The sequence below is a fragment of the Gymnoscopelus microlampas genome (assembly GCF_963454915.1).
Source record: "Gymnoscopelus microlampas genome assembly, chromosome: 22".
NCBI classification, from domain to species: Eukaryota; Metazoa; Chordata; class Actinopteri; order Myctophiformes; family Myctophidae; genus Gymnoscopelus; species Gymnoscopelus microlampas.
In genome coordinates this window covers 33922166-33949920 of record NC_139959.1, presented here as the reverse complement: position 1 = coordinate 33949920, position 27755 = coordinate 33922166, and the positions used below count along the sequence as shown (strand labels likewise).

The 27755-nt window shown below is 41.6% G+C and overlaps 2 protein-coding genes across 2 annotated transcripts in view; both read left to right on the top strand.

The window, feature by feature from the left end:
* Positions 1–27755, top strand: part of LOC311038477 (serine/threonine-protein kinase RIO3-like) — a 354170-nt gene that overhangs the window by 309823 nt on the left and 16592 nt on the right. The gene's annotated exons all lie outside the window — the stretch shown is intronic.
* LOC311038605 (uncharacterized protein) lies at positions 506–27558 on the top strand (the record flags this gene model as incomplete). Its single annotated transcript, XM_084048177.1, has 8 exons — positions 506–616; positions 6253–6335; positions 7896–8037; positions 10120–10135; positions 20954–21215; positions 22401–22500; positions 23192–23342; positions 27302–27558. 8 exons carry the CDS (start codon positions 506–508, stop codon positions 27391–27393), a joined length of 957 nt encoding a protein of 318 aa, XP_083904303.1. The 3' UTR covers positions 27394–27558.

Sequence of the window (27755 nt, the reverse complement as noted above, 5' to 3'; positions counted from 1 at the left end):
ACCCCTGGGGGTCCCCGGACCCCAATTTGAGAACCAATGCAGTAAAGTATAACTTCACTCATGTGAACATCACAGTTGAAGGTGAACTATCCTCCGGTCTAGCCAGCCTATGAGCAAAGAATACGAGATATATCTCATTAATGGAAAAATAAGTAAAACAAAGTAGAAAATACAAATAATAACTTTCCACTAATTACATTCGTTTGACACAAGTGCTATAGCAGCTTTAAGATAGGTGCTATAAAGCACCAAAAGAAGTTCCCTTACATTACGAGCCAAATAATCGCTTTTAGTACCACTTAGCAGCATTTTTGGTTAGTGTGAGATATGATCTACTGGACAACAGATTTCAACATGAAGTTAGCAAAAGCATTTACCACTATAACTTTGTCATACTTCTCTCTTTTTTTCTTTTTGCAAAGTTTCCTCCCAGAGTGAAAAAAAGCAAGAAGTGTCAAAATATGAGATGGTTTCATAAGCCTGTGCAATACAGATCGATGGATTCATGCGGGCCCGGCTGTCTCCCGCTCCTGCTTCCAAGATGCCCCAGCCATGTGTTAATAGACAGGTCCTCAGGGACAGAACAGAGCATCTCTTGTGCCACCTGCGTCTTATTGTAGGGATGGCAGGGCTTGGAGTCTGTTTGGAGGCGCCGCTGTCATTGTGGTGTCATGCATTTTCTATATGTAGGAATGCTACACTATTAGACACTATAACAACAACAGTTACACTGACAGGTTCAGAATGTGTAGAAGCGTTGAGCAGTCATTACATGGAAAGAGCTGTGGACTGGACTCTATGGTCAAATGACAGCAGACCCCTGCTGTGCAGCCATACATTGTCAATAAAGTTTAAATAGAATGAATAGACCATTCCAAAATTCAGGGAGACATCCCTAATGCTCTACAACATAAATCATTTTGAACAAATTTACAATTTACAATTTAGGCAGTTAGCAGACGCTCTTAAGGCCAGTCCATACCAATGCAACTCCTTGCAACTCCTTGCAACGTGCAACTACTTGCAACGGCAGTTGCAAGTAGTTGCATTGGTGTGGACTGGCCTTAAAACTGTTTTGTAAGGAGTTGCAACTAGATGCATTGCTTCGGTCTGGCCTTTAATCCAGAGCAATTTACAGCAAGCAAGGTAAACACGAGGTAATACATCAAATGCATATAGAAAAAGTAATATAGGATCATATGTAAACCAAAGGACCTATCATCAGTCTAAACAGTATGATATACAAAATAAATAATCTGTACATTGAAACTATACAAACTATAGGATGCCAGGTCAGCAAATGAACCTGGCATCTGTCAACATAACATGCTATCTAAATTACATTTTAACCTTTGCATAAGCCTGCAAGGTCGTCAAGGCTAGGGCAAGAGCTATGGCAAGAGGCTCTATGCACAGCAGCCATATATCACTTCCTTCACAGGTGTTACCAATGATACTAATGAAGGCTCTGTTCCATTTAGTCTAGCACAGTGGTTTCCACGACCCCCATAACTCTGAGAGTGTACAAATGGAACCAAATGGACCCGTCCATTTGGTTCCATTTGTACACTCTTAGAGTTACACACCTGTAAGGGGCCATTTGGAAGCCCATGAGGGTCCCTGGACCCCAACTGTAGACCCACTGGTGTAACAGAGTGTTTCCAGTGGGCCAACATGCACAATATCAGCACCCTGACTCTGTTTGACCAGAATGGAACAGAGCCTTCATTAGTATCATTGGTAACACCTGTGAATGTCTTCATAATATGGCTGCTGTGAATAGAGCCTAGTGCTATGGACTAACATGCACATTCTGCATTCTATAAAGTCCTGCCACGACAGACAGCAAAAGCATGGTCACCCATGAGGGTGCATGTCGCCTTTCCGACATGTTGCCTTTCCGACGTTAACGAACCCTATACCTAACCCTAACCCTAACCCTAACCACACGCGGAAGCCACTAGTCGGAGTGGCGAGATGTCGGAATGGAGAAATTACCCCCACCCATGAGCCTGAGTTGAATTCGCGGGACAGCTGAGGACACCCAAGTCAGCGGCCTGGGTGTCGGAAGAGGTGTTAAAAGGTTAGGGTGGAGCGATGTAAATGGAGAAGTATGACTAAGTATAACCTAGTCATACTTCTCTCTTTTTTATCTGTTTGTTGTCAGTTTCCTCCCACAGAGTGAAAAAATGCAAGTAATGCCAAAATGAGATATGGTATAGTTTCATAAGCCTGTGCAGTAATAGCCTATGGTTTTTAAGTGGCTCAAAGCTGAGTCATTCAAATAAAAATGTGTATGGTTCACAATATCAGGCCTAGGCCGTGGCGTCACGGTCTAGGCACCCTGGTTGAAAATCCTGCCTTTGCTGCATGTCTTCCCCCATCTCTCTCCCCATTCTTCCTGTCGTCATACTTTCACTGTCCCTCTCCAATAAAGCAATAAAATGCCAAAAAACAAATCTTAAAAAAAAAAAAAAAAAAAGGTTCACAATATCATAAATAATACTGCACTTAAATACCTACAGTACATGAATATTTTCCCAAGGTCAGCGCAGTACATAGCATAGGTACTCAACCAGAGGAATCTCCACCAACTTTGTGCCTCACATATTTAGCAGCTTCATGGGCCAAGGTTCATTCCTGTACACTGCAACAGATGCATGGAACGATCTACCCACAAGCATTAAGACCACTATCTCTATGGCTAGCTTTAAGTCCTCCCTTGAGAGATGCCTCATTACCAGCTCGACCTCAAGTTACATTTTTACAACCCTTTTATTGGGGTTCTTACCACCCCGCCCCCCACCCCCCAACGCACACACGTACACACACACACAAGCACATACACACATTTTCACTATACTTTATTATTTCTTATAATAACAAGTATGAGGGCCACAGTAATTCCCTGGGTGATCTTTGCTTCCAGTAATCCAGTCTGCCCTGCACTCAATAATTTTTCTCTGCTCTGTGGTTTGCAAGCCATACAGTGGCTAACTTTTCCCAATGCGAGCAAAGGCCTCTCACTGGTGTATGACCTCAGCAACGCATGTCATAATACAGTAATATATCAATTTAAAATACATTTATCAACTTATTAGGTGTAGGGCCAGGCAATAGTTGTATTTATTTATTTCATCAGCAGGGATGAAACCCACCACCCAAACTTTATCCACCTTTTGAAATAGTAAAGAAAGTTCACATAGTTTTTATATTTCCATTAATGAGATACATTGTGATAGACCTGGGCAAGGACAAAAAGGTGTTAAAACCACCAATAGTTATGGCTGATGGAACACATACGTGCACACACACACACGCACGCACGCACGCACGCACGCACGCACACACACAGCAAAACTAAACATTTAACCTTTCTTTAAATGCATACTTGAGACTTTTGGGTAAAAATCCCAGGGGGCCCTTTTGACCAAATTCAAATATTATTTAGATAGCTTGTTGTTTTGACAGATGCAAGGTTCAGTCAGTGTTTACCTGGTAGCCTAGTTCCTTTGAGGCAAAACACCATTTCCTATGCACTCTATTTATGTGATTATTTACCTTGTTTATTGGGTTCATGCTTACTCTGCTTATTTCGATCTCGCCTGTAAGTCACTCTGGATAAGAGAGCTTCTGCTAAATGGCTAAATTGTAAATTGATTGACCTGGTGTCCCAGTCTGTGGTTAGACAACTAAAATAACTGGGACAGGTGAATGCAAATGAGATCCTGGGAGGGTAGAAAGCCAGCATTACCGGGGGGTCCCAAAGGACCAGGATTGGAAATCATACAACATACAACATTCCAAGAGTAAGGCACACGTCCCTTTACTCCGAATTACTCCAAAGAGAGGCTGTTCAGTGTTCAGCTGTAGAAGACGTGTGGTTGCACTGTGGGCAGCTCTGCAGGTGTGAAAATGTGTGCATGAGAGTGACCCAATGTGTTGCTGTAAAAACAAAAAGAGCAATGATCAGTGCTCAATTCATTTTCCAGGTTCAAGCTCAGAATGGAAAGTGAAAGCACAATTTGTTTACGTTACACTGCACCCAAGCTGATGAATCAGCTGTGTCAGAAAAAAAAGTATATATATATGAATAAATAAATAAATGATGCAGTTCATTTAGGTGGACATTGAGCGGCTTGAGTAACGTGTGCAGAGTGCTAGTAGTGTGCTACAGTATCTTGCATCAACGGAGCGATCATCACAACCTGTCCACCGTCATGCTCAGTATTCCTGCAGAGAGACAGAGAAGATTACACCACTGAATCTAATTTAGAAGCCAGTATACAACTGATTTAACCTGCTTATCATGCAACACAGCGGCTGAGCTCAACAGTCTTTGGTTTGTCCAGACATGAATCACATTGTTGATATAGCAGCCCTGCGGTTTCACGATCATCCATCCCAACCTCGTCATGGTCACACACCAACAATGCAGAATGACAAGTGCCACAAATTGAGTTTTATAGGGTGATTAACCACTTGAACCCTTGAGTCCCCCTTCTGAGGCAAACATTGCCTCAGAACGTCCTGCAGGGAATAGATAGACTTGCAGAAGCCAGCTGATTAGATATTAATAATGTCTGCGGCGGGCCTTAAAGGGTAAGACCACTTTGGTAGAGGTTTGGGTTGTGTAGTTACCTTGCCATGATGTAACTCCAAAGGTGGGCAAGAAATCAAAAATAATTGCGCCATTGATTATAAATTGATAATTCAAAATATGCTCCTCATTGACTTACATTGTACGGTAAAACAGATCTCAAAGTCACTCTTTTAGCACGTAAATGAACCCAAACAAAGTTGATTCAGACAATATAGAGCATCACCAAACCCAGTACTGTTTGTTTTTTTAATAAAAATGTCAACTTCCTGTTGATTTTATTATTTGAATATCTGGATCCGGATCCGCGGATCCAGTCCGGGTTTTCTACTTATTAAAAATGACAAAATCAACATGAAGTTGACATTTTTATTTAAAAAAAAAACAGTACTGGTTTGGTGATGTTCTATATTGTCTGAATCAACTTTGTTTGCGATTGTTTACATGCTAAAAGAGTGACTTTGAGAGCTGTTCTACCGTACAATGTAAGTCAATGAGGAGCATATTTGAATTATCAATTTCTAATCAATGGAGCAATTATTTTTGATTTCTTGCCCACCTTTGGAGTTACATCATGGCAAGGTAACTACACAACCCAAACCTCTACCAAAGTGGTCTTGCCCTTTAACACACACAAAAGCAAGACATTTCCTTGCCGGATTGTAAATGAACAGTAAACTTAGTAAACTAATGCTTACTTGACTGGGGTCGGCTCTGTACTTGGTCCACTCCTTTTCCCCCTTTACACCAAATCTCTTCGCTGGAAATAGTGTGTGCACTGTGTTGCATCACAACACAACACATCGTGACATGCGTTGTGGGCTTGTAGATCTGCTGTTTTCTGCAAATGTTCCCCCCAGAAATGGGAATGCTAGAGTTATGAGTTTATTAGGATCCCCATTAGCTGGTGCATAACAACAGCTAATCTTCCCGGGGTCCACAAATAACATTCAACAGTACATTACAGGACAATGATATAAACAATGTACGTCAATTTTCCTTCGAGCAGTGACTTTCATATCAACCATCATATACAGCTTATTTTCTGATTCCCCATGTCCTTGAAAAATAATAATAATAATAATAATAATAGGTGTCAAGTCAAGTGGTTAAATCATGCCATATAACACAACTCAAAGTTGTTCTTCTACCAAAGTTCAGCATTTCTGTAAATCCTGTTTTATAATACATTATATTTCAGTATGATTACAAACTTTCATGAGTGTCCGATTTTATTATTGGGGGATCAAACATGGACCATGATTTATAAATCTTGGTACATTGCCAGCTCTCAGAATGGGGAAAAGAAAACACAAGGAAAGAAAAAGTCAGCAGTATCTTTGCAGAGGTTATTTCATTTTCTATATTCTCAGTTTTTCAATTCATGAAACCCCAGCAGCAAATCAATACCTGACATGTGCATTTGTTAATAGATTTGCATTCCCCTTCACAAACATTCTGTTGGGCTTTCTCATTAGTTCCAGCCTTTTTACAAATAACATCAAACATATGTATAACTATATAAAATATGTATATATATTTGAATATGTGTCTATGCTTTACATATTCGTAACACCTTGCCAGTATTTGTGGTATGCTTGTGTATATTTGTGTTTGTTCACAAGGTCTGTGTATGTACACTGTGCGTGCAGACATGGAAGAGCAGGAGAAAGCAAGGCTTGCAGGACAGAGAACCAGGCAGAGATTTAAGTGGAGCCATGATCTCTGATTACCAGTAAGTCATGATCTCATAGAGACACTGAGATAAAAACACACTATCTAGGGAATAGATAGACTTGCAGTAGCCAGCTGATCAGATATTAATGTCTGGGGTGGCCCTTAACACACACAAGAATAAAGCATGACATGTCCTTGCCGGATAGGAAAATTAACAGGTGTCATGATACCAAGAACTGGCAGACCCAAATACAGGCATAGACACAGAATAAAAGTTCAAGGGTGTTTATTAACACAAACAGGGAATGAGGGTGGCATGGTGGCAGGCAGGCAGAGCAGATGAGAAACAGGCAGGCAGGTGTGTGAGTGAGATCTGAGACAAGAGGAGAGGAGGATGAATACAAGCAAAAATCCAACAAGCAAAAACCTCCAAGAATAACACATTTCTGATCAAAATACATTTCTGATCGTATGCGATATAGGCTCTATTCACAGCAGCCATATTATGAAGACATTCCACAGGTGTTACCAATGATACTAATGAAGGCTCTGTTCCATTCTGGTCAAACAGAGTCAGGGTGCTGATATTGTGCATGTTGACTCACTGGAAACACTCTGTTACACCAGTGGGTCTACAGTTGGGGTCCACGGACCCTCATGGGCTTCCAAATGGCCTCTTGTGGGTGTGTAACTCTGAGAGTGTACAAATGGAACCAAATGGACCCTTACGTTCCATTTGTACACTCTCAGAGTTATGGGGGTCGTGGAAACCACTGTGCTACACTAAATGGAACAGAGCCTTCATTAGTATCATTGGTAACACCTGTGAAGGAAGTGATAATATGGCTGCTGTGCATAGAGCCTATTGTATTTGTTATTTTTTACTTCTTTTGTTTTATTGATTGATTGATTGAATACTTTATAAGCAGTTTGCGGACACACTTTTTGATGGCTGGTGGCAGGGCATTCCACATTTTGGTGGCATAATAGTAGAATGAATGCATCCCCATGTTTGTGCCGAATCTGGGGGGAAGGAGATCAGTGGAGCTCCCTCTGGTGTTGTGCCCGTGGGCGTCTCTCACTCTTTTGAAGTAGATTGACAGGTACATGGGCACTGGTCCCTTGAGTAGGCCCAGTGAATTTGTATTTAAGTTTTCTTTCGTATAACCTCTCTATAACCTATACGAGATGGAACATAGAATGGAAACAGGGCGGCAGTTGCCGGGGTCTAATGTGCTTCCTTTTTTGTACAGAGGGGTGACTCGCAAGTTTGACATCTTGTGCATTCATCTTGTTGTGCAATCTTCAATCTTGTGCAATCATTGTGCATCCTAATGTCCTTTTATTATTGTGTTTCCTTTGTTTGATGTTTTGGTGTGTTAAGCACATTGAATTGCCTTGTTGTTGAAATGCGCTATACAAATACAATTGCCTTGTCTGTCTTGCCTTGCCACGAGAACTAAGTGACAACATGTAATTAAAAAAAATCACAGAATAATATATAAATATATATTTTATATACATTTATATAGAAATACATGATAGTAATAATGAACAATACAAAACAGAACACAAAGAAAAATAAATAAAATAGTATTGTGAATGTGTGTGTTCCCAGGGTGAACAATGACATGACGGGTCAGCCTACGGAGGTGCCCATGGAGACCGTTCCCATGGTGACCGTTCCTCCCCACCACCAGCTCCGGGCCCTGTGGGAAAAGAGGGAGAGTCACTCAGAGAGACAGAGTTCCTGCGGAGAGGTGGGAGGATGTTTAGTTTTCGTTTTGTTCTTTCCCTTTTCTTTATTAAGATTATGCAAATACACTGATGAGCAACAGGAAAGTAAGGGCACAGCGGACAAATTACGTCCTGAACTGTCACAATCCCCTGGCCACCCTCCAACGTTATAAACGCAGTTCATTCAGGCAGAAATGCATCTCCATGGGGCAGTCAGATAGAAACAAATTCTGTCTGAAAGGTGCAGAGCACAGCTAACATGTTTTATATACAGTATACTAGCCCCAGGGTGAAAGGGTGATAAAAGGACAGAGACAGGATAAAAAGCTTATACTGATTTGATATATGTATTTCTGTCTCCGCCAGGAGACTATGTTTTCGTTCTCGTCCTTCCGTGTGTCCACCAAGCTAACATTGGTCAAGCTTCACGTGACACGTGACAATATGTTGAAAGGGTGTGCTTTGATTGGCTAGCGAGACGCATGATGAAATAGAGCCCTATAAATAGGTGTGTCACTTTAAAACATCATTAATTGTTTTGAAGTGACACACCTATCCATCAGCCAAGCTAACATTGGTCAAGTGACACGTGACAATATGTAATATAAATAGGTAAGACAGGATTAATCAGGAACAGTACTGGCGGAGACCTGTGCTCCGAGGAGCACATTTTCTAGTTATATTTTCACTAGGCAGTTCCTCACAGTTCCTTGTATAGTTAAGAGTATAGTTAATATGTTTTTTATTGCTATGGGTAGGCCTACATGATAAACAAATGATCACCTATAGCAGTGGTTTTCAACCTTTTTCGTGCCAAGGACCCCCAAATTGACACATATTAGCCCACGGACCCCTATTTGAAAAGATATGCCAGGGGCTCAACCATTTAGGTTTATTGGGGGTCCCAATCGACATTGTATCACCATCATCAGTGTTCATTTAACTCTGAGAGTGTACAAAATGGAACCAAATGGACACAGGTCCATTTGGTTCACTCTCAGACTCTCATTTTGTACACTCTTAGAGTTACAGACATATAAGGGTCAATTTGGTTGCTAACTATTAATTTGGCTGGGGACCCCCTGGAACCCCCTCAAGGACCACTGGTGGTCCCCGGACCACTGGTTGAAAACCAGTGACCTATAGCATTCATCGTTGCTAGGATAAGATAGTGGAGAGACAGGCAACTAAAGTGCACTGCAGAGATGGGGGAAAGAAATGCACAGGTCTCCAGCCAGAATAAAACACAATAAATCAGGACATTGATGCCTTCAGCAGCTGTGACTACTGTCACACCGTCACACGTGACAGTGTGCATGTGCTATGCTATGCATTTACAGAACATAATTTTAATTAACTTTTTAGTATATATTTAAAAATGTATGTAACCCCCCCCCCCCCCCCCCCCCCCTCTAGCTTGAAGTTCATCACACAGAGACGCCAGGTGCTCCTCATAGATGCCGTGACACAAATTTCAAACGCTGCAATAAAGAAGCAGATTGAAGACCCACTGACTGGAACACGTAGCCTGGTATCTCTCTCACACTCACACACACACGCACATGCTGTGAATACACAGAGGCCCATACTGTACCTGGGCACAAATGCATGCATATACTGTGTATATAGCAAGCTACCTGACATGGACATGCACACACACACACACACGCACACACACGCACGCACGCGCGCACGCAGGCAGGCAGGCAGGCAGGCACGCACGCACGCACGCACGCAGGCACACACACACACACACACACACACACACACACACACACACACACACACACACACACACACACACACAGAACTGAGCCTAGCAGAGGGCCATTGATTTTCCAGTCAGTGCTGTTGTGTAATCAAAGTGTCCATTCAGCAGTGTTAGGTAATTAAAGTCTAACTCTAAGTTCACCCAGCCCACGCACTGCTCATTTATTTATTATCTTCCCTTTCTCTCTCTCTCTCTCTCTCTCTCTCTCTCTCTCTCTTCATCATTGTCTATCCATCCTTTGTGCCCTTCTTGTTTAATTTCTTTCCCTTTCTTTATTACTGCTGTCCCAGTTCTTCCTTTCATGTGTCTTTTCTTTTTACTCCATCTCCCTCAGCTCCTTCCCTCTTTCTGTGAGATAATCTCATTCTGTCTGTCTTTTCATTTGAGAAGTCTTTCATTGGCTCTGAAGTCTCTCTCTCTCTCTCTCTCTCTCTCTCTCTCTCTCTCTCTCTCTCTCTCTCTCTCTCTCTTACATCATAAAGTGTGAAGGTATGATTGTAAACCCACCATTACCGACATGACATCCCTGATAGTTTTATCAGGGATGTCATGTGACTCATGCCAGTCTGTATGAGGTTGAATCTGCATGAGTCTGATCTGTCTTTCATGCCTCTCTCCGTCTCCCTGTGCACTCTCTCCTTTGTCTGTCTGTCTGTCTGTCTGTCTGTCTGTCTGTCGGTCTCTCTCTCTCTCTCTCTCTCTCTCTACTTTCCTCCCTGTCTCTCCACTCTCTCCACTCTCTCCTGTCTTTCTGTCTGTCTGTCTGTCTGTCTGTCTGTCTGTCTGTCTGTCTGTCTGTCTGTCTGTCTGTCTGTCTGTCTGTCGTAATGAATCATATTAATTCAATGTCATATCATCATCAGCCTAATAATAGTCTTTGTTCCTCTCATTCTGATGTGTAATTGAACCCGACCTCCATCATCATGAAGCTCAACACTGCTCCACGTAAGCTCTTTAGCGCCCCCTGTATCTGTCAGTACAGTACTACACACCTACCCTTTGCATTACCTGTTCATACCTGTTGACCATTGACTGTGACAAGTACATTACAGCTGTGGTTCTCCAATCTGGGACCCAGAGTACTGCTGCTTTTAGATTGTGGTCTCATCTCAGAGAATAATTTAGAACTGGGAAACCAGGTGAATATGTGTAAAGAATTGTACTATTTTGTTAATTAAACTGATGAGCTTGTTGCTCAACCGGTGGCAACCTCCACAGTGTCCAGTAAAAACACAAGATTGACGTCCGTTGAAGATGTATTACTCCTTCACACCCACATCCACTTTTCACCACCCTGTTCTTGTTACATCATGTGTGTACTGTGGTCAATTCGTTGCACGCACACTTTGTAAAATATAATGTCCAGGGGGGAAACAAACACAACTCTTTCAGATCAGATGCTTCAGTTCTCACAGAAGACTACTTCTTAATAACGCAATCTTATTTAAGCAGCAGGCACTAATAAAGCGCATCATGCAGGCACTGATTGACCACGGGTCATGGTGACATGAGTAAGCAGCCAATTAAAATGCCTGACACAATACTGCTGACAATACTGAATATATGGAATGCAAAACATATTCATAAAATAATTAACAAATATAATTTGAGGGTAATAATCACTGGCCTTTTGTACAACATGTTTATGGGTCATTTTTGAAAAAGAACGAGAGAATGATGGGATTTAAAAGTAAAACATCCGTTTTCTTACCTTTGACCTCTCTCACCTGCCTGTGTGTGTGTGTGTGTGTGTGTGTGTGTGTGTGTGTGTGTGTGTGTGTGTGTGTGCGCGTGCGCGTGCGCGTGCGCGTGCGTGTGTGTGCGTGAGAGACTGATGTGATAGAAGCACAACTTCTACACAGAACTTTTCCTTCATCTCTCTCTCTCTCTCTCTCTCTCTCTCTCTCTCTCTCTCTCTCTCTCTCTCTCTCTCCAGAGTGTTCTTCAATTAAACTGAAGTGTTTGTCATAAATCTTGGTGTAGTCATGGACTCAGACCTGAGCTGAACTTCAACAGCCACATTAAGAAACGTACAAAGTCAGCCTACCATCACCTTACGAATATACAGTATCATGGATTAAAGGACTTATGTCTCAGCAGGATGACTAATGTCTCCCTAAAAAAATCGATCAGACAGCTGCAGTCGATTCAGAACGCTGCCGCTCGAGTCCCTCCCTACTAACACCAAGAAAGTGGATCATATCACTTCAGTTCTCAGATCTTTACACTGGATCTCTGTCTGTCAAAGAATAGGCTCTATGTACAGCAGCCATATTATCGCTTCCTTCCCAGGTGTTACCAATGATACTAATGAAGGCTCTGTTCCATGTAGTGCAGCACAGTGGTTTCCACGGCCCCCATAACTCTGAGTGTACAAATGGAACCAAATGGAGCTTTACGGGTCCATTTGGTTCCATTTGTACACTCTCAGAGTTACACAACTGTAAGGCGCCATTTGGAAGCCCATGAGGGTCCCTGGACCCCAGCTGTAGACCCACTGGTGTAACAGAGTGTTTCCAGTGGGCCATGCACCCCAATATCAGCGCCCTGACTCTGTTTGACCAGAATGGAACAGAGCCTTCATTAGTATCATTGGTAACACCTGTGAATGTCTTCATAATATGGCTGCTGTGAATAGAGCCTATTGATTTTAACATACTACTGTTGATTTATGAAGCATTGAATAGTTTAGTGCCAAACTATATTTCTGATTTTGTGCTACATCATGAACCATCCAGACCTCTCAGATCGTCTGGGGCAGGTGTGCTTTTTTTTTTTTTTTTTTAACGCAACGTCCACTTTTTAGTCTTCACTTACAGCAACTATGTAATGCAGAAAAGACAACGTTTCAGTGGCACACTCGCACTGACCTTCATCAGATACCTGATGTGTGACCTTGGCTTCATCAGATACCTGATTATGGTCAGTGTGACCAAAACGTTGTATTTTCGGAATTAAATAGTTGCTGTAAGTGAAGACAGTGTGCAGGATTCTTTTAGGAATTTTCTTAGAATGCGAATGCACGTGCGTGCACACACATTGATACGTTTATAACTTTTGTTTGTTTTTTATAATTTATTTATAATATATATAAGATAGTTATCCTGTTGGAAAGAGTATTTAAAATATATCTGTTTGGACTTATATATCTTTCAAGCCAATAAACATTTTGTGAGCAATATAGTTTCCTTATCTTAAATGTCCTTGACTAATAACTATGTATATAATAATTATAATTATTATTATTATTTCCATATCTTGAAACAACACAACTGATTGGATAAATAGAGGGTAAATAATGTGTGGGACAGTGATTGCTGGTCTACTTGAGGGACAGCAGATGGTAGCAGAGGAAAGGCGATGTGACCACAGTAACCACAGGACAGCAATGAGGGAATTGACTTCAGTCATCCCCACTGATTAAGCTGGAGTTGGTGTACAAGCCCACAGTCTTCAGCATATTATATTCCATATAGCACTTTTCTTAACAGTGTTACAAGGTGCTTGTACAGATAAAAGCAACGATTAAAACAAGATAATAATGCAAATAACAATAATGAATTATATCAGAGCAGAGCAACAAGGCAATGAAACAATAATAGCATAAATTGAGCAAGTGCCTCAGATCTGGGGCTTGCTGAAAATATTTAAAACTGGTTAGTGGGCTAGTTAACCTGAGGTCCTCTCTAGGCTATTCTAGAATCCGGGGGCCTTGGTGGCACAAAGACCTGGCCTCTCTTGGTCCCTACCCAGCCCTGAAGACCTCATGGTAGGACTGGCACATAGGGTTTTAGCATATCAATTAGATAGCTTGGTGCCAGCTAAGGTGAAATAGAGAGTTCAGTGTGCAGTGGTGTGTGTGATGCCAACAATCCAGTTTTAAATTGGAAAGAAAGTTCCCATTTAAAACCCCCAGGGCCATATCCTTGACCCCCTCCTTTTTTCCTTCCCAACAAATCTCTTTGCCGAAAACAGCCGATCTACGAGCTGACAACACGTTGCAACGTCACTCAGTGTGAGCTTGTAGATCGGCACATATTTTCGACTATTATAACATGCTCAGAATAGGGACGCTAGGTTTATTGATTATTATACGGATCCCCATTAGCTGTCGTTAAGGCGCCAGCTAATCAGTATTCCTGGGGTCTTGACAGCTAATCACAATATAAAACATTTCACCATCAGTGTATCACATACAAAAATCAAGTATCACATTACTAAATCTATTTAAAAAGAAAAAAGAGAAACCAACAGAAATACAGAAGATTTAAAACGGCACAGGCAATGCGGTATGTAAGTTAAGATGTTATTGTTATTATGTGTTGAGTATGTATAGGATATAATGTTTAAGTTTCTTTTTAAAACAAGCTTTTCCTTTGATGTTACGCATATCACCTGGAAGACGATTCCAGTGTGCAATTGACAAAATACAGCCCTCTTCATTGAATTGGACTTTAATGTGTTAATCAATCAGGTCTGCTAGATGTACCTTGGCATGGTACTTCTAGGAGCACACCTGCTCTTATTAATATACTTAGATCTCTAACATATTTTACAAATAGAAATGGGGATACATCCCCCCCCTTTAGTCACTGTGCCAATTCCCCCCATGTGTATAGTCCCCTGTCCCTGCATAGTCCTATAGTGGTCCATGCCTCTGCCAACACCTACTTGTTGGTCCGGGGAGGGGAGAAAACCATAATGTCTTCTCAGATACACATGGAGTCACCAGCCACAATCATTTTACAGGGAGGATATAACCAGTGGTGTAAAGTAACTAAGTACATTTATTCAAGTACTGTACTTAAGTACAATTTTTAGGTATTTTTATTTTACTGGACTGGAGTATTTCCAATTTTCAATGCTTTTACTTCTACTCCACTACATCTCAGAGGACAATATTGTACTTTTACTCCACTACAATGATATGAAAATGTTGTTACTAGTTACTTTGTAGATTTAGATTATTATCACAAAACATACATTAACTACTTCAGCCCTATATATATTTCGGCCATTTGGAAATTGCAGATCTACAAGCTTACAATGTGTCACATCGGCTATTTTCAAAAGATTTTTTATACATTTTGAACTTGTGAAATGGGACATTCTGCACAATGAGTACTTTTACTTTTGGTACTTTAGTACATTTTGATACCAATACTTTTGTACTTTTACTCTTGTACATGAATTCCAGACATTTACTTGTAACAGAGTATTCATATTGCAGTATTGATACTTTTACTTAAGTAAAGAGTGTGAATACTTTTACCACCACTGGATATAACACACACATGTGGAGGAACATGCTGTCCCTCTCCCAGTTCCACTCCACACTGAACAGGGGACCTAATCAACCTGTAGGAGTCGCTAGAGAGCAGCGACATATAACACCTTCCCCAGCTGCCCATGAACAAGGCAAAAGGCTCTATGCACAGCAGCCATATTGGGGAAAAGAATTGGGCCTCTTCCTTACTTCCTTCACAGGTCTTACCAATTATACTAATGCTAAGGCTCTGTTCCATTCTGGTCAAACAGAGTCAGGGTGCTGATTTTGTGCATGTTGGCTCACTGGAAACACTCTGTTACACCAGTGGGTCTCAAAGTGGGGTCCAGGGACCCTCATGGTTCCTTGAGGGGGTTTCAAATGGACCTTTACAGGTGTTTAATTCTGAGAGTGTACAGAATTAAACACCAAATGGACCCGTAAGGGGTGGTTATGGTTGGTGGTAATGGTTCCATTTGTGAATTATGGTGGGTTCTTGAAATGAAAAAGGTTTGAGAACCACAGTGCTGCACTAAATGAAACAGAGCCTTCATTAGTATAATTGGTAACACTTGTGAAGGAAGTAAGGAAGAGGCCATAGGCATAGAGCCTATCGTGTTCATTGGAGCGCCTGGAGAAGCCGGAGGCATCGTGGAGGATCAATCTCCACAGTGGTTGGAAGGAACTTTACCCGTGTGCCACCCAGACGCCCCTAAAATATTAAGTTTGTGTTAGAAGTAGTTTAACAATTTCTTCATGGCCCAATAAGTTGTTCAATTGTCGCATCACTGAAACATATATACTGTAGGAACCTACTGCGTCCAAATAAATTCACATCTTTGGGTCCAGAGATTACGTTATTAGGTTTGATGGTCAGTCAGGCGCTTTTCTTTCAGTGCAAAGTCGAATATGTCCTCAGGCGACTGAACAGTTTAAAATGTAAAACTGAACAAAATTATATTTCACACTGACCAGCATACTGTATACACATGTACAAGGAAGTTTATTCATTAGACAAACACACAAGACTTCTGATTTTAGCCTTGTCTTAACCCATTAAGACCTGGAACTGTGTCATTTGTAGATTTGAGCTAAAAAGCATTATTTTACACTTTGGGCTATTCAAAAATAGCAGATCTACAAGCTCATAGCGCGGCACTGAGTGCCGCGCTACGAGCTTGTAGATCTGCTATTTTTGAAAAATCGTGAAAATGTGTGAAAATCTTTGAATATATATATTTTTAAAGCGAACATTTTTAACTCAAATCTTTGCTTCTGGGGGGTCCCTGGAACAACATATTTTGATGGGGGTCCGCGGCCAAATACATATAATTTTGGGTGTTCTTGGCATGAAAAAAACTGAGCACCACTGATACAGAAACATATGTTTTCAGAAAACTGTTCAGATTTAGGAGACATGTACTGTAGAATCGGCTTGAACCCTAGCATCCCTACTCTGGGTGAAGTAGATTGGATATTTCTGACAGAGATTTGGCGTAGAGTGAAAAAAGCCTACCTAGTACTTGCAACTCCGCTCCATTTCACTAAGAATAGAGGGGTTAGGTCTTCATATAAAATATAGTGAAACGTGACCTCAATCCTGTGTCCCTACATCATGTATCTCTTTGTCCTGGGGTTTAAAACACACAGTCCCTCTGTAGACAGGCCATGACATCATTATGCCATGCGGGCAGAAACCTCCTGTCAGATCTCATGGCTGGGTGGCTCCATACAACAGCGTTGGCTTGCTGACTAAGGTGGGGTTGTTGGGGTTACAGTGTGAAACTGTGTGTGTCATGGAGCGAGACTATCACCATGCGGTTCGATTTGCTGGGGGGGTGAGCTTGTACATTGGCAAATTTAAGCTATTTGTTGTAGGCCTACAACGAAGTATACAGGGCTTAAATGGTTAAGAAAATATCCTCCCATGTTTTTGTTTTAGAAATTGAACCTTGAAATAGTATCACATTCTAACCAACTGGCGTAAGGTGAGGTAAAATGCAGGTTCTATGCAGAACTGGGACTGCTTAGTACAAGAAATCCTCCTCAAAACAACAGTCTTGATGGCGTTTTAACTCATTTGACCAAAGATTTACATGTGCTAGCCAAATATAAAACCTCATGTTCAAGCAAACTCTGCCTATACTACCAAATACATCATTTTGACTTTGACCTTGATCGTGACCGTGACCTTTTTTTTTTACATAAAAGTGAATCATCTCTTCAGGCAGTGTAATTACTTTGAGGCAGTTAGATCTACTAAAGGACTTCACCCTGCTAAATGCCACAGTATACTGCAACAGCTGTGATCACAGGAGTGTTCTGCCTGTGGTACATGATACCCTCATGGACTGTTTATGACTTTCTCAGGAGCAATTCGAAGGTTATTGACCAACGGATGGTGGAGTCAGCGGTCTGGATACCCGCCTCAACCAACGTTACATCACTGGTACATTGGACATGACCAAGAGGGGTAGAATAGAACAGTGATTTCATTCTGTTTACAAGGCACAGTGTTGTCTGCTCCAACAGCACACTATGGGCCCTATACTAAACTTCTTTGACATTTTGTATTATTTTTCAAAAAATGTTCAAATAGTTAAACTAGCCGATCTACATCGACATGTCTACAGCTTGTAGATTGGCTATTTGAACTATTTGAAAATGTTATTAAAAAAAGTCAAAGAAGTTTAGGGATAATTGGTAAGGCACTGGCGAAAATAGGGCCCTATTGGTGCCATGGTGGTAGCAGGCAGCCAGGGTCACTGGCCCAATCCGAGTCAGGACTAAAAAACAACAACTAGATTAGCTAAGATATCTTGATTGATTGTTTGTTTGTTTGTTTGTTTGTTTGATTGATTGATTTGGTGATACAAGAAAATGTATTTGGTGATGCTCTGCTCACATTGTATCTCTCCTTGTACATTAAACCAAAGAGTGTTCTGTCTACTTTTGTGCGGTATCTCAGACTGTATGAATCTGCTGCCATGGTTGGCAGAATTCCCACCAACATCTGTTTAGCTGTTTATTTAGAAACATCAACCCATGGTGTCATTATGTGGGGAGCAGACACACTCAATCACGTTGCGACACCCCTCTGTTCCCAAATGAAAACACTATTTGTAATGCCATTCAGCTGCCGTATTCTCAGAGCATGAACTTTAAATGTTTTACATCAATCGATCGTGTTCCAGCTACATACTTGAATTATTTTAAGCCTGGAACCAAGCCATCCAGGCTCCTGGTGAATCATGACCATAAAACAGTTGATTCTGTGTCAAAAATATTTGTAAACCAGGCTTTTGGGCTTTTTGGGCTTATCTGTGGAACCAGGGCAATGCTGGAATGCTGGGCTTTAAAGGACGACTTCACCCATTTTCAACCTATCTTCATTAAATTGGTCCTCACTAATGCACATGATAAAGTGGTAAAAAAAAAAATCAAAAAATGTTATTTGATTTTTATAAACACGAGAACGGCGTCCATTATAGCATGCTAACTTTCCAGGAATAGAAAGCCTGCAGTTTCTAATAGCTTGGATTCCCCATCGATGATGTCCCTGGTAGGCGGGTTTCTGAACTGTCCTCCTCTGAGACACAGAGTGAGTAGACAGAAATGGTACCATATTATAATGTGCATTAGTGACGACCAACTATATGAAGATAGGTTGAAAATGGGTGAAGTCGTCCTTTAAGAGGTTAATGTGCCCACTCACTGGAATGTGACATGATGCATCCAGAATGCTCATTTACTGGGTAAAGTCTGCTGTGCTCTATGTGTAAAAATAAACACACATCCACACATGCACATACAACAGCACATGGGGGCACCTGGCACAGCACGTGCCCCACTTTTGCAAACACAGGGTGAATGCTTTTTCTTTTGAGGAAAAAGTGGCAGCGTGCCGTGAATAACCCATACATCATCCGCTAAATGAGTGGCATTGCAGAGAGACAAATGATGATGAATAATCAATGTGGCTCTAAATATCTACAGGAGGTCATTCAAAGAGGTGGATTGGATCACCATCCAGGCACGTTTAATTACTCAGAGCCGTAAATCTGTCTAAAAGATGTTGTGGTGAGGTAACTCGTCCTGGGATGTTTTGTTCCGTGATCCGGACTGCAGGACTCTGAACAGTTCACATTAAAGGCCCAATCAGTGCAATACAAACAAATAAAATGGGTTGCCCCATCATCAAAAATAAGATATAGCAGTGGAAACATGTTTTTAAAGGCCCAATCAGTGCAATACAACCTAATAAAATAATAATAATGATAATGGGTTGCCCCCATCATCAAAAATAAGATATAGCAGTGGAAACATGTTTTTAATCTTTGACTGATTCAGCTCTTGACAGAATGACACTGACACTGACTAAAAAAATAGATATATTATTTTTAGACTTTAATGGGTTTGTTTACATACAGCATATATTTCCATCCACAAATCAAACTCTTTCAGAATGTATGTGAATATAATCTTAATTGATATGTTCAAAACAAACCAGGATTTGTGCTCGTGTCAAATACACTTTCTGTCAGTTGAGAATATGAATGTTCTGATGATGTTCTGTGCATGCCTTGAATGGGAGAGGGGTGACCCCAGTCGTATGGATACAAATTCAATTAAATTGTATTATTTTTTATTACAGTGTTGATTCAAGTTGACTTTACATGGAATATCAAAACATACTGCAGAGTATAAAAATAAGTTTATTCATCAAAACACATACTGTATGTATTGTGTATGCATCAAACCACATACTGTATGTATATAGTGTATGTATCAAAACACATACTGTATGTATTGTGTATGCATCAAACCACATACTGTATGTATATAGTGTATGTATCAAAACACATACTGTATTAGTGCATGTACTGTATATTGTATGCGTATCAAAACACATACCGTACTGTATAGTGTATGTACTCTATGGGAGTGGTTCTCAAAGTGGGGTCCGGGGACAGCCAGGGGTACTTGAGGAGGTGCTAGGGGGTCCCCAGCTAAATTAGTTCAAAATCAGTTTAACCACTTTAACCCTATATATATCAGCTATTTCAAAATGCAACGCGTTGTGGGCTTGTAGATCAGCTATTTTCACCAAATCCAGATTTTTAAACAGTTTAACAACACAAGCCCTGGCAAAAGATCTTTCAGATGGGGGTCCGTAGCCAAATACATATTCATTTGGGGGTCCTTGACATGACAGTTTGAGAACCACTTCTCTATGGTATCTATCAAAACACACCCTGTTTAGTGTATGCATCAGAACACATACGGCGTCGAGTGTATGTAATTAAAACATCAGTCATTCTTGGTCTCTCTCGCACACACATGCATGAAGACACCTTTGCACTCTTTCTTAAACACGCACGCACGCACGCACGCACGCACGCACGCACGCACACACGCACGCACGCACACACACACACACACACACACACACACACACACACACACACACACACACACACAGCCGTACAAACAACATGCCTCCATCAATCCCTTGACAGTCTAATAAACCTAACATGCAAGTGGCACATTACACACATTCATTCCGGCTGCTTATATCTGCCAAGGGGCTGGGCACACGTCTGTACACACACACCCACACACACCTCCCAGAAGATACACTTCCATCAGAGGAGACGAAGAGGAGAGGACAGTACACCCAACTCTGAATCACTATCCCCGGGAGAGAGCCAAGGCAACCAACCAGGCCAGCCTTCGACATCCAACAGCGCACACGACTTGAAAAACAAGTCGTCGAGAGACACAGAGATAAGCAAAGAGCTGCCGTATTTACTGAGGAGAGTGATAGAGACGAAAAACAGCAGGAGACCAAAGAGGGTGAGGGAATAAACCTGCACGTATTTTGTTTGAGATAAACGAACAGCATCATCAGTCAAGCTGGCAGCCGACGAGCAGAGCCCTGCCACACAGCAGCAGCAGGCCAACGGCGGGCTGGACAGCCCTGTGGACGGGGGAGCCCCCGGGACCAAGCCCAAGGTGTTATTACGCGCCGAGGTGGCGTGGGACATCCCCATGTCGTTCTCCCTGCCCATCGAGTTACAGTCCGACAGTCCCATCGACCTCGACCCTGCCCATCAGCCCTTCCCCTTCCTGGACACGACGCTGGCCGACCTGGGCATCGCCGAGTAAGTCTGCTCTGAGAGCGCCGTCATGTGTGTGTGTGTGTGTGTGTGTGTGTGTGTGTGTGTGTGTGTGTGTGTGTGTGTGTGTGTGTGTGTGTGTGTGTGTGTGTGTGTGTGTGTGTGTGTGTGGAGTGGAGTGGAGTGGTTCCCAACTTGTATTTCTGCTACTTTTCTATTGTACCAGCAAGCTGAATGCATTCAACTGCTGTTCAAAGGCCTAATAGGCTCTATGCACAGCAACCATATTGGAAATAAATTGGGCCTCTTCCTTACTTCCTTCACAGGTGTTACCAATGATGCTAATTAAGGCTCTGCTCCATTCTGGTCTAACAGAGCCAGGGTGCTGATATTGTGCATGTTGGCTCTGGTACACCAGTGGGTCTCAAAGAGTCCTTAAGGGGGTTCCAAATGGCCTCTTAGGTCTGTAATTCTGAGAGTGTACAAATGTGCACTCTCAGAGTTATGGGGGTCCTTGAAATTAAGGAGTTTCAGAACCACTGTGCTACACTAAATGGAACAAAGCCTTCATTAGTATCATTGGTAACACCTGTGAAGGACGTATGGAAGGGGCTCAATTTATTTCCAATATGGCTGCTGTGCATAGAGCCTATTATGTCCCCGACTAGACATAGATGGGCGCAGTCCATGAGATGGTATACCAATCATTTGAACAGTAAAATCCTCAGTGTTAATTTAACTCTGGAAGTGTACAAATTGACATAGATGGGGTCCATTACGGGTCTGTGTTTACACTCTCAGAGTAAAATGAACACTGAGGATTTGACGTGTTCATGGAAGTATGCAGTCCATTAGGTTATTTGTGTGCACGTGTGCTGTGTGTGTGTGCGTGTGTGTGTGTGTGTGTGTGTGTGTGTGTGTGTGTGTGTGTGTGTGTGTGTGTGTGTGTGTGTGTGTGTGTGTGTGTGTGTGTGTGTGTGTGTGTGTGTGTGTGTGTGTGTGTGTGTGTGAGAGATGCAACTTCCTTCTCACCTTGTGGGTGGGTGTGTTTGTGCTGTGTGTGTGTGTGTGTGTGTGTGTGTGTGTGTGTGTGTGTGTGTGTGTGTGTGTGTGTGTGTGTGTGTGTGTGTGTGTGTGTGTGTGTGTGTGTGTGTGTGTGTGTGTGTGTGTGTGTGTGTGTGTGTGTGTGTGTGTGTGTGTGTGTGTGCGCGCGCGCACGCATGTATGCAGGTCAGAGGTGAAGGAGCGCGTGGTGTGGGTTGACACCAAGAAGACCCAGGTTAAGAACAAAACAGGGAAACTGAAGGAGAAAGAGGTCACCATTCTGGAGGTCAGTAGTGGAGTAGACTGAAAGAACGAGCCCAATCGATGGTCTTGAAGGGCGGAGCCAAACCCAGGCGCTGGATTCCAGCGCCTGGGTTTGGAGCACTCTGATTGGTTAGGAGATAACAAGGTCCTAAGACCAGCGTTCCTGCAAGGTTCTCCCAGGCTTTTTTTCTTTTGAAACAAAAAAAAAGGCATGGGTTTCCGAGGCTAGTAGTGGAGAGACAGAGACTCCTAATTTGAGTGTATAAATGGAACCAAATGGATCAGTTCGGGTCCGTTTGGTTTAATTTGGCTGAGTTACACATTCGTTATGTTAAATCATTGTTAAGATCCTGCCAAAAAAGTAATCATGTTTCCATGGGGGTATTAATGATCCCTGGCTAAGCCTTATATGCCATTATAATTGCCCTGTATAACTTCAATTTGAAATTAAAAACCCCTGGAATGTTTTTTTTTATTTGAAAAATAGTACGTCTTTCGCTCAGTTGGGACCGCTCCCGTCGCAAGTTGATGATGTCATATGTCCATGTGATGTCCAGCCCCCCTCACGCGTTCCATAAAGTATGGAATGCGTGTGCTAATAAAAAAACAACAAGCAATATTCTAAATATGTTTTATTAGCACATGCATTACATCATCAACTTGCAACTGCTCTTGTAATTGTACTAGCTCACGCCCCACCGTTGTTCTTCCAGGTGCGAGTGAAAGCCCAGAAACCTGGAGAGAAACAGCTCCAGGAGATTCTGTACAGCACAGAGGCCCACACCGACCGCTCCTTCTGCCGCACCGGGGTCGATATCCTGCCCTGGAAGTCCAGATACACCGGTCTGGGCGGCGGAGAACCCGGTGAGATACGCACACACATACGCGCACACACATACATACATACACACACACACACAGTGGTGGAAAAAGTACTCAAATATTTTACTAAAGTAAAAGTATCAATACTGCAATATAGAAATACACCGTTACAAGTAAAAGTCCGGAATTCAAAATTTACTTGAGTAAAAGTACAAAAGTATTGGTATCAAAATGTAATTAAAGTACCAAAAGTAAAAGTACTAAAATGTTTGAAAATAGCAGATCTACAAGTCGCGACGCATTGTGAGCTTGTAGATCGGCTATTTTCAAATAGCCTATGTATAAAATAGGGCTAAAGTGGTTAATGTATGTTTTATAATGTAATGATGTACTGTATATCTGCAAAGTAACTATAGAACTAAAGTTTTCAAATAATTGTAGTGGAGTAAAAGTACAATATTTGCCTTTGAGATGTAGTGGAGTAGAAGTAAAAGTACTGAAAATTGGAAATACTCCACACACACAATCAGAGAAAGAGGGAGGGAATCCACCAAGGTCTCCGTTTTTAAATAACTGGCAGTTGCCTGAGAAATGTGAAACATCCTGTCTGAAATCCCGTAGAGATGTCAGGGTGCCATGCAGTATGTGACTGCTCCTCTTGTAACACTTAAATAATAATGTTCTGATGTGTTTGTTGGCAGTCTGGGACACATTGGTTGAGGAGTAGTATTGGATCCAGTAGAAAATCACCAGGGGGGTGGGATAATAAAAGTAAACAGAAAGGTATTTAAAGGACAACTTTGTTTTTTTACAACCAATATTTATGTTTTAGATTGTAATTAAAGTAAATAAAAGATTAGTGTTAAAAATTTTAAATTTACTGCTTTCTATAGTTTTAGCAATTTTCACAATCTTTTTTACAGTGTTTTCACAGTGGGCGGGGGCATTCTGTCCGGTGTCTAAATATTTATTTTTTTAACACATTAACCCGGCGTTTTCTTTATTATTATTTACAGTAGCTCTTCTAGCCCCCAATAACTCACATCTGGCCATCTCAGACAGCCGGACCTTTTTTATTGTGTAAAAAAGGCATATTTAGCCACCGGACAGAATGCCCCCGCCCACTGTAAAAAATATCGCAAAAAATGCTAAAACTATAGAAAGCAGTAAATGAAAAAAAAAGTACACTCATCATTTATTTACTTTAATTACAAGCTAAAATTTAAACCTTGGTTGTAAAAAACCAAAGTTGTCCTTTAAGTTGGTCTACCTGTTCCCAGATAAATCAGACAACATTAATCTGCATTTACCTTAATTTACCGTCATTTAGCTTCATTTACCTTCACCTACCTAAAAAAACAACTTTATACTTCCTAAGGTTAATATTAATATGAGCATCAAAGCAATATTCTAAATATGTTTTATTAGCACATGAATTCCATACATTCCACAAGGCTGGAACACACATGGACAAATTACATCATCAATTAGGCTCTGTTCACAGGAGCCATACTATCACTTCCTTCACAGGTGTTACCAATGATACTAATGAAGGCTCTGTTCCATTTAGTCTAGCACAGTGGTTTCCACGACCTCCATAACTCTGAGAGTGTACAAATGGAACCAAATGGAAATGGACGGAACCAAATGGAAATGGACCCATACGGGTCCATTTGGTTCCATTTGTACACTCTCAGAGTTACACACCTGTAATGGGGCATTTGGAAGCCCATGAGGGTCCCTGGACCCCAACTGTAGACCCACTGGTGTAACAGAGTGTTTCCAGTGAGCCAACATGCACAATATCAGCACCCTGACTCTGTTTGACCAGAATGGAACAGAGCCTTCATTAGTATTGGGGAACACCTGTGAATGTTTTCATAATATGGCTGCTGTGAATAGAGCCTATACGGTCCTGTGTCGGCCCTGGTCTGACGTGATTATGTCCATCTGTGTTTGATGTGTCTCTGTTTGTCTGTAGATTACTTATTTATTTGTTACACTGTGCTGCTGTAACGCCACAGTTTCCCTTTGGGGATTAATAAAGTATATCTCATCGCATCTCATAAATGGTACTGATTCCCAAAATAACTGCACAGTAATTTGACAGATAGTGATCATCATGGGAAGAAAAGGTGCTTTTCCAGCTCCTCCCCAGAGTCCCCATGCTGGTCTAGGATCAGATCCTCCTGTATCAGAAACCACATGTACCCCATGCTGGTCTAGGATCAGAACCCACCAGGGCCAGACACTCGCATAAGTAACAAAATACATTTAAGTACAACCCCATTTTCTACTTTAGTGGAGTATTTCCAATTTTCAATACTTTTACTTATACACTACATCTCTATGGAAAATATTGTACTTTTTACGCCACTACGATTATTTGAAAACTTTAGTTACTTTTTATTTGTATTACTAAACATACATTAACCACTTAAACTCTATATGTATTTCGGCTATTTGAAAATAGCTGCTATTTTCTAAAGATTCTAATACGTTTTGAAAACTTGAAATGGGATATAATGAGTACTTTTACTTTTGCTACTATTTTGATGCCACTTTTACTTCTAACAGAGTATTTCTACACTGTGGTATTGATACTTTTACTCAAGTAAGATATTTGAGTACTTCTTCCACCACTGACAACAGAGCAGGGGCATTCAATTCCCATGAGGGAAAAAAACAGCCTATTGTAAAAGCAAGTCTAAAATGAAATAGTTATCATTGGATGGACGTTTGTATACGAGGTGGTGGGGATTGGAGCATGATGTTCTCATTTTGGCCCGGGCAGACTGTGCCATAAATACCATCCATCCCATCATCTCCTGCCAAGGCCAATGACCTCACAGATGACAGCCGTATTCTCAGGCCGATGCAGATCTCAGTAACTATGTGCCAACACTGGCAGCAATGCCACCGGCCACGCCTGTTAACCAACTGATTTCATGTTAAAGGGATAGTTCACCCAAAATGATATTTTTTTCTATCGATTAGTCACCCCATGGAGACTTGAATTCATGGATATTGTTTTGTTTTTGTCGCATTCCTAAGCCAATATTTTGATGACCAGCGGACCGGTAGGCAGCGGTTCCGGTAGGAGACACAAAGGAGACTCTTTGTGTCTCCTACCGGAACCGCTACCGCTGTTATGCCAAATATTCTCTCCCGTTCCCAGCATTGGGTGTTCCACGTGTCACAAGCATGCCTACGTGCCTATTTATTTGTGATGGGTGTGTAATATTTGTCTCTCACTCAGTTCCACTAGAACACTAAGCCTGATAGCTCATGCTCATAATTGTGGAGTCAGTGAAGTACTATCACCCTGAGGAGAGGGTTTCATCTGGTTCGTCTGTCAGTTTGTAAGCAATTTAATGGGGAAACGGCTCCACAGAACTCCATGAAACTTCCAGGAAAGGTGGGCAATAATCCCTAGATTACAGTCATTATCAAATATGGGGTTACAGCCATAACTTTGACAAAAGAAATGTCAGATTTTCTAAGAACAATAAGATCTTCAATAGGCTCTATGCACAGCAGCCATATTGGAAAGAAATTGGGCCTCTTCTTACTTCCTTCACAGGTGTTACCAATGATACTAATGAAGGCTCTGTTCCATTCTAGTCAGGGTGCTGATATTGTGCATGTTGGCTCACTAGAAACACTCCTTAAGGTGGGTGTGTAACTCTGAGTGTACAAATGGGGTCCATTTGGTTCCATTTGTACACTCTCAGAGTTATGGGGGTCCTTGAAAATAAGACAACCACTGTGCCACACTAAATGGAACGTAGCCTTAATTAGTATTATATTGGTAACACCTGTGAAGGAAGTAAGGAAGGGGCCCAATTAATTCCCAATATGGCTGCTGTGCGTAGAGCCTATTTCTAAACTACAATCCTATCTACAGAAGGTCAGTAGAGTTCTACGTTTTCGACATCCCTGTATCAAGTGGGGAAGGGTTTGTTGTGCCCCTTATTTGAATGCAAGTGTCCGTGTTTCAGGGGAGAACGGTCTGGCACCAGTGGAGATGACTCTGCCGTTGGGTTTGGACCAACCGAAGCTTAACGAGACACAGGAACAACGGGAGATCTAAGTTGGTGTGGGGGCGGGGCCATACGCAGTGCAAGATATTCAGGATCAACCAGCTACACTTTTAATTAACTTTTAATGTAAGCCATTGTTGATTTACAAACAGTCAAGTTGTTGACTCTATACTGGTTTGAAGACTCAAGTCATCTACTAACTGTTGCGTGTAAATTGTATTTTGAGGAAGCACTATATGAAGTGTGGCGAGGCGTGATTTGACTTACCCACAGTTGTGTCCCTTTAAGATATTGTAATATTTGTACAAACATCTTGTTAAATAGGTGCAGTAGGATATTCTAGAATGGTTTGATAACACATTTTGCTTGTCTAAGCCTAAGGTAAATACGTATCAGAATGTTAATGACCAGA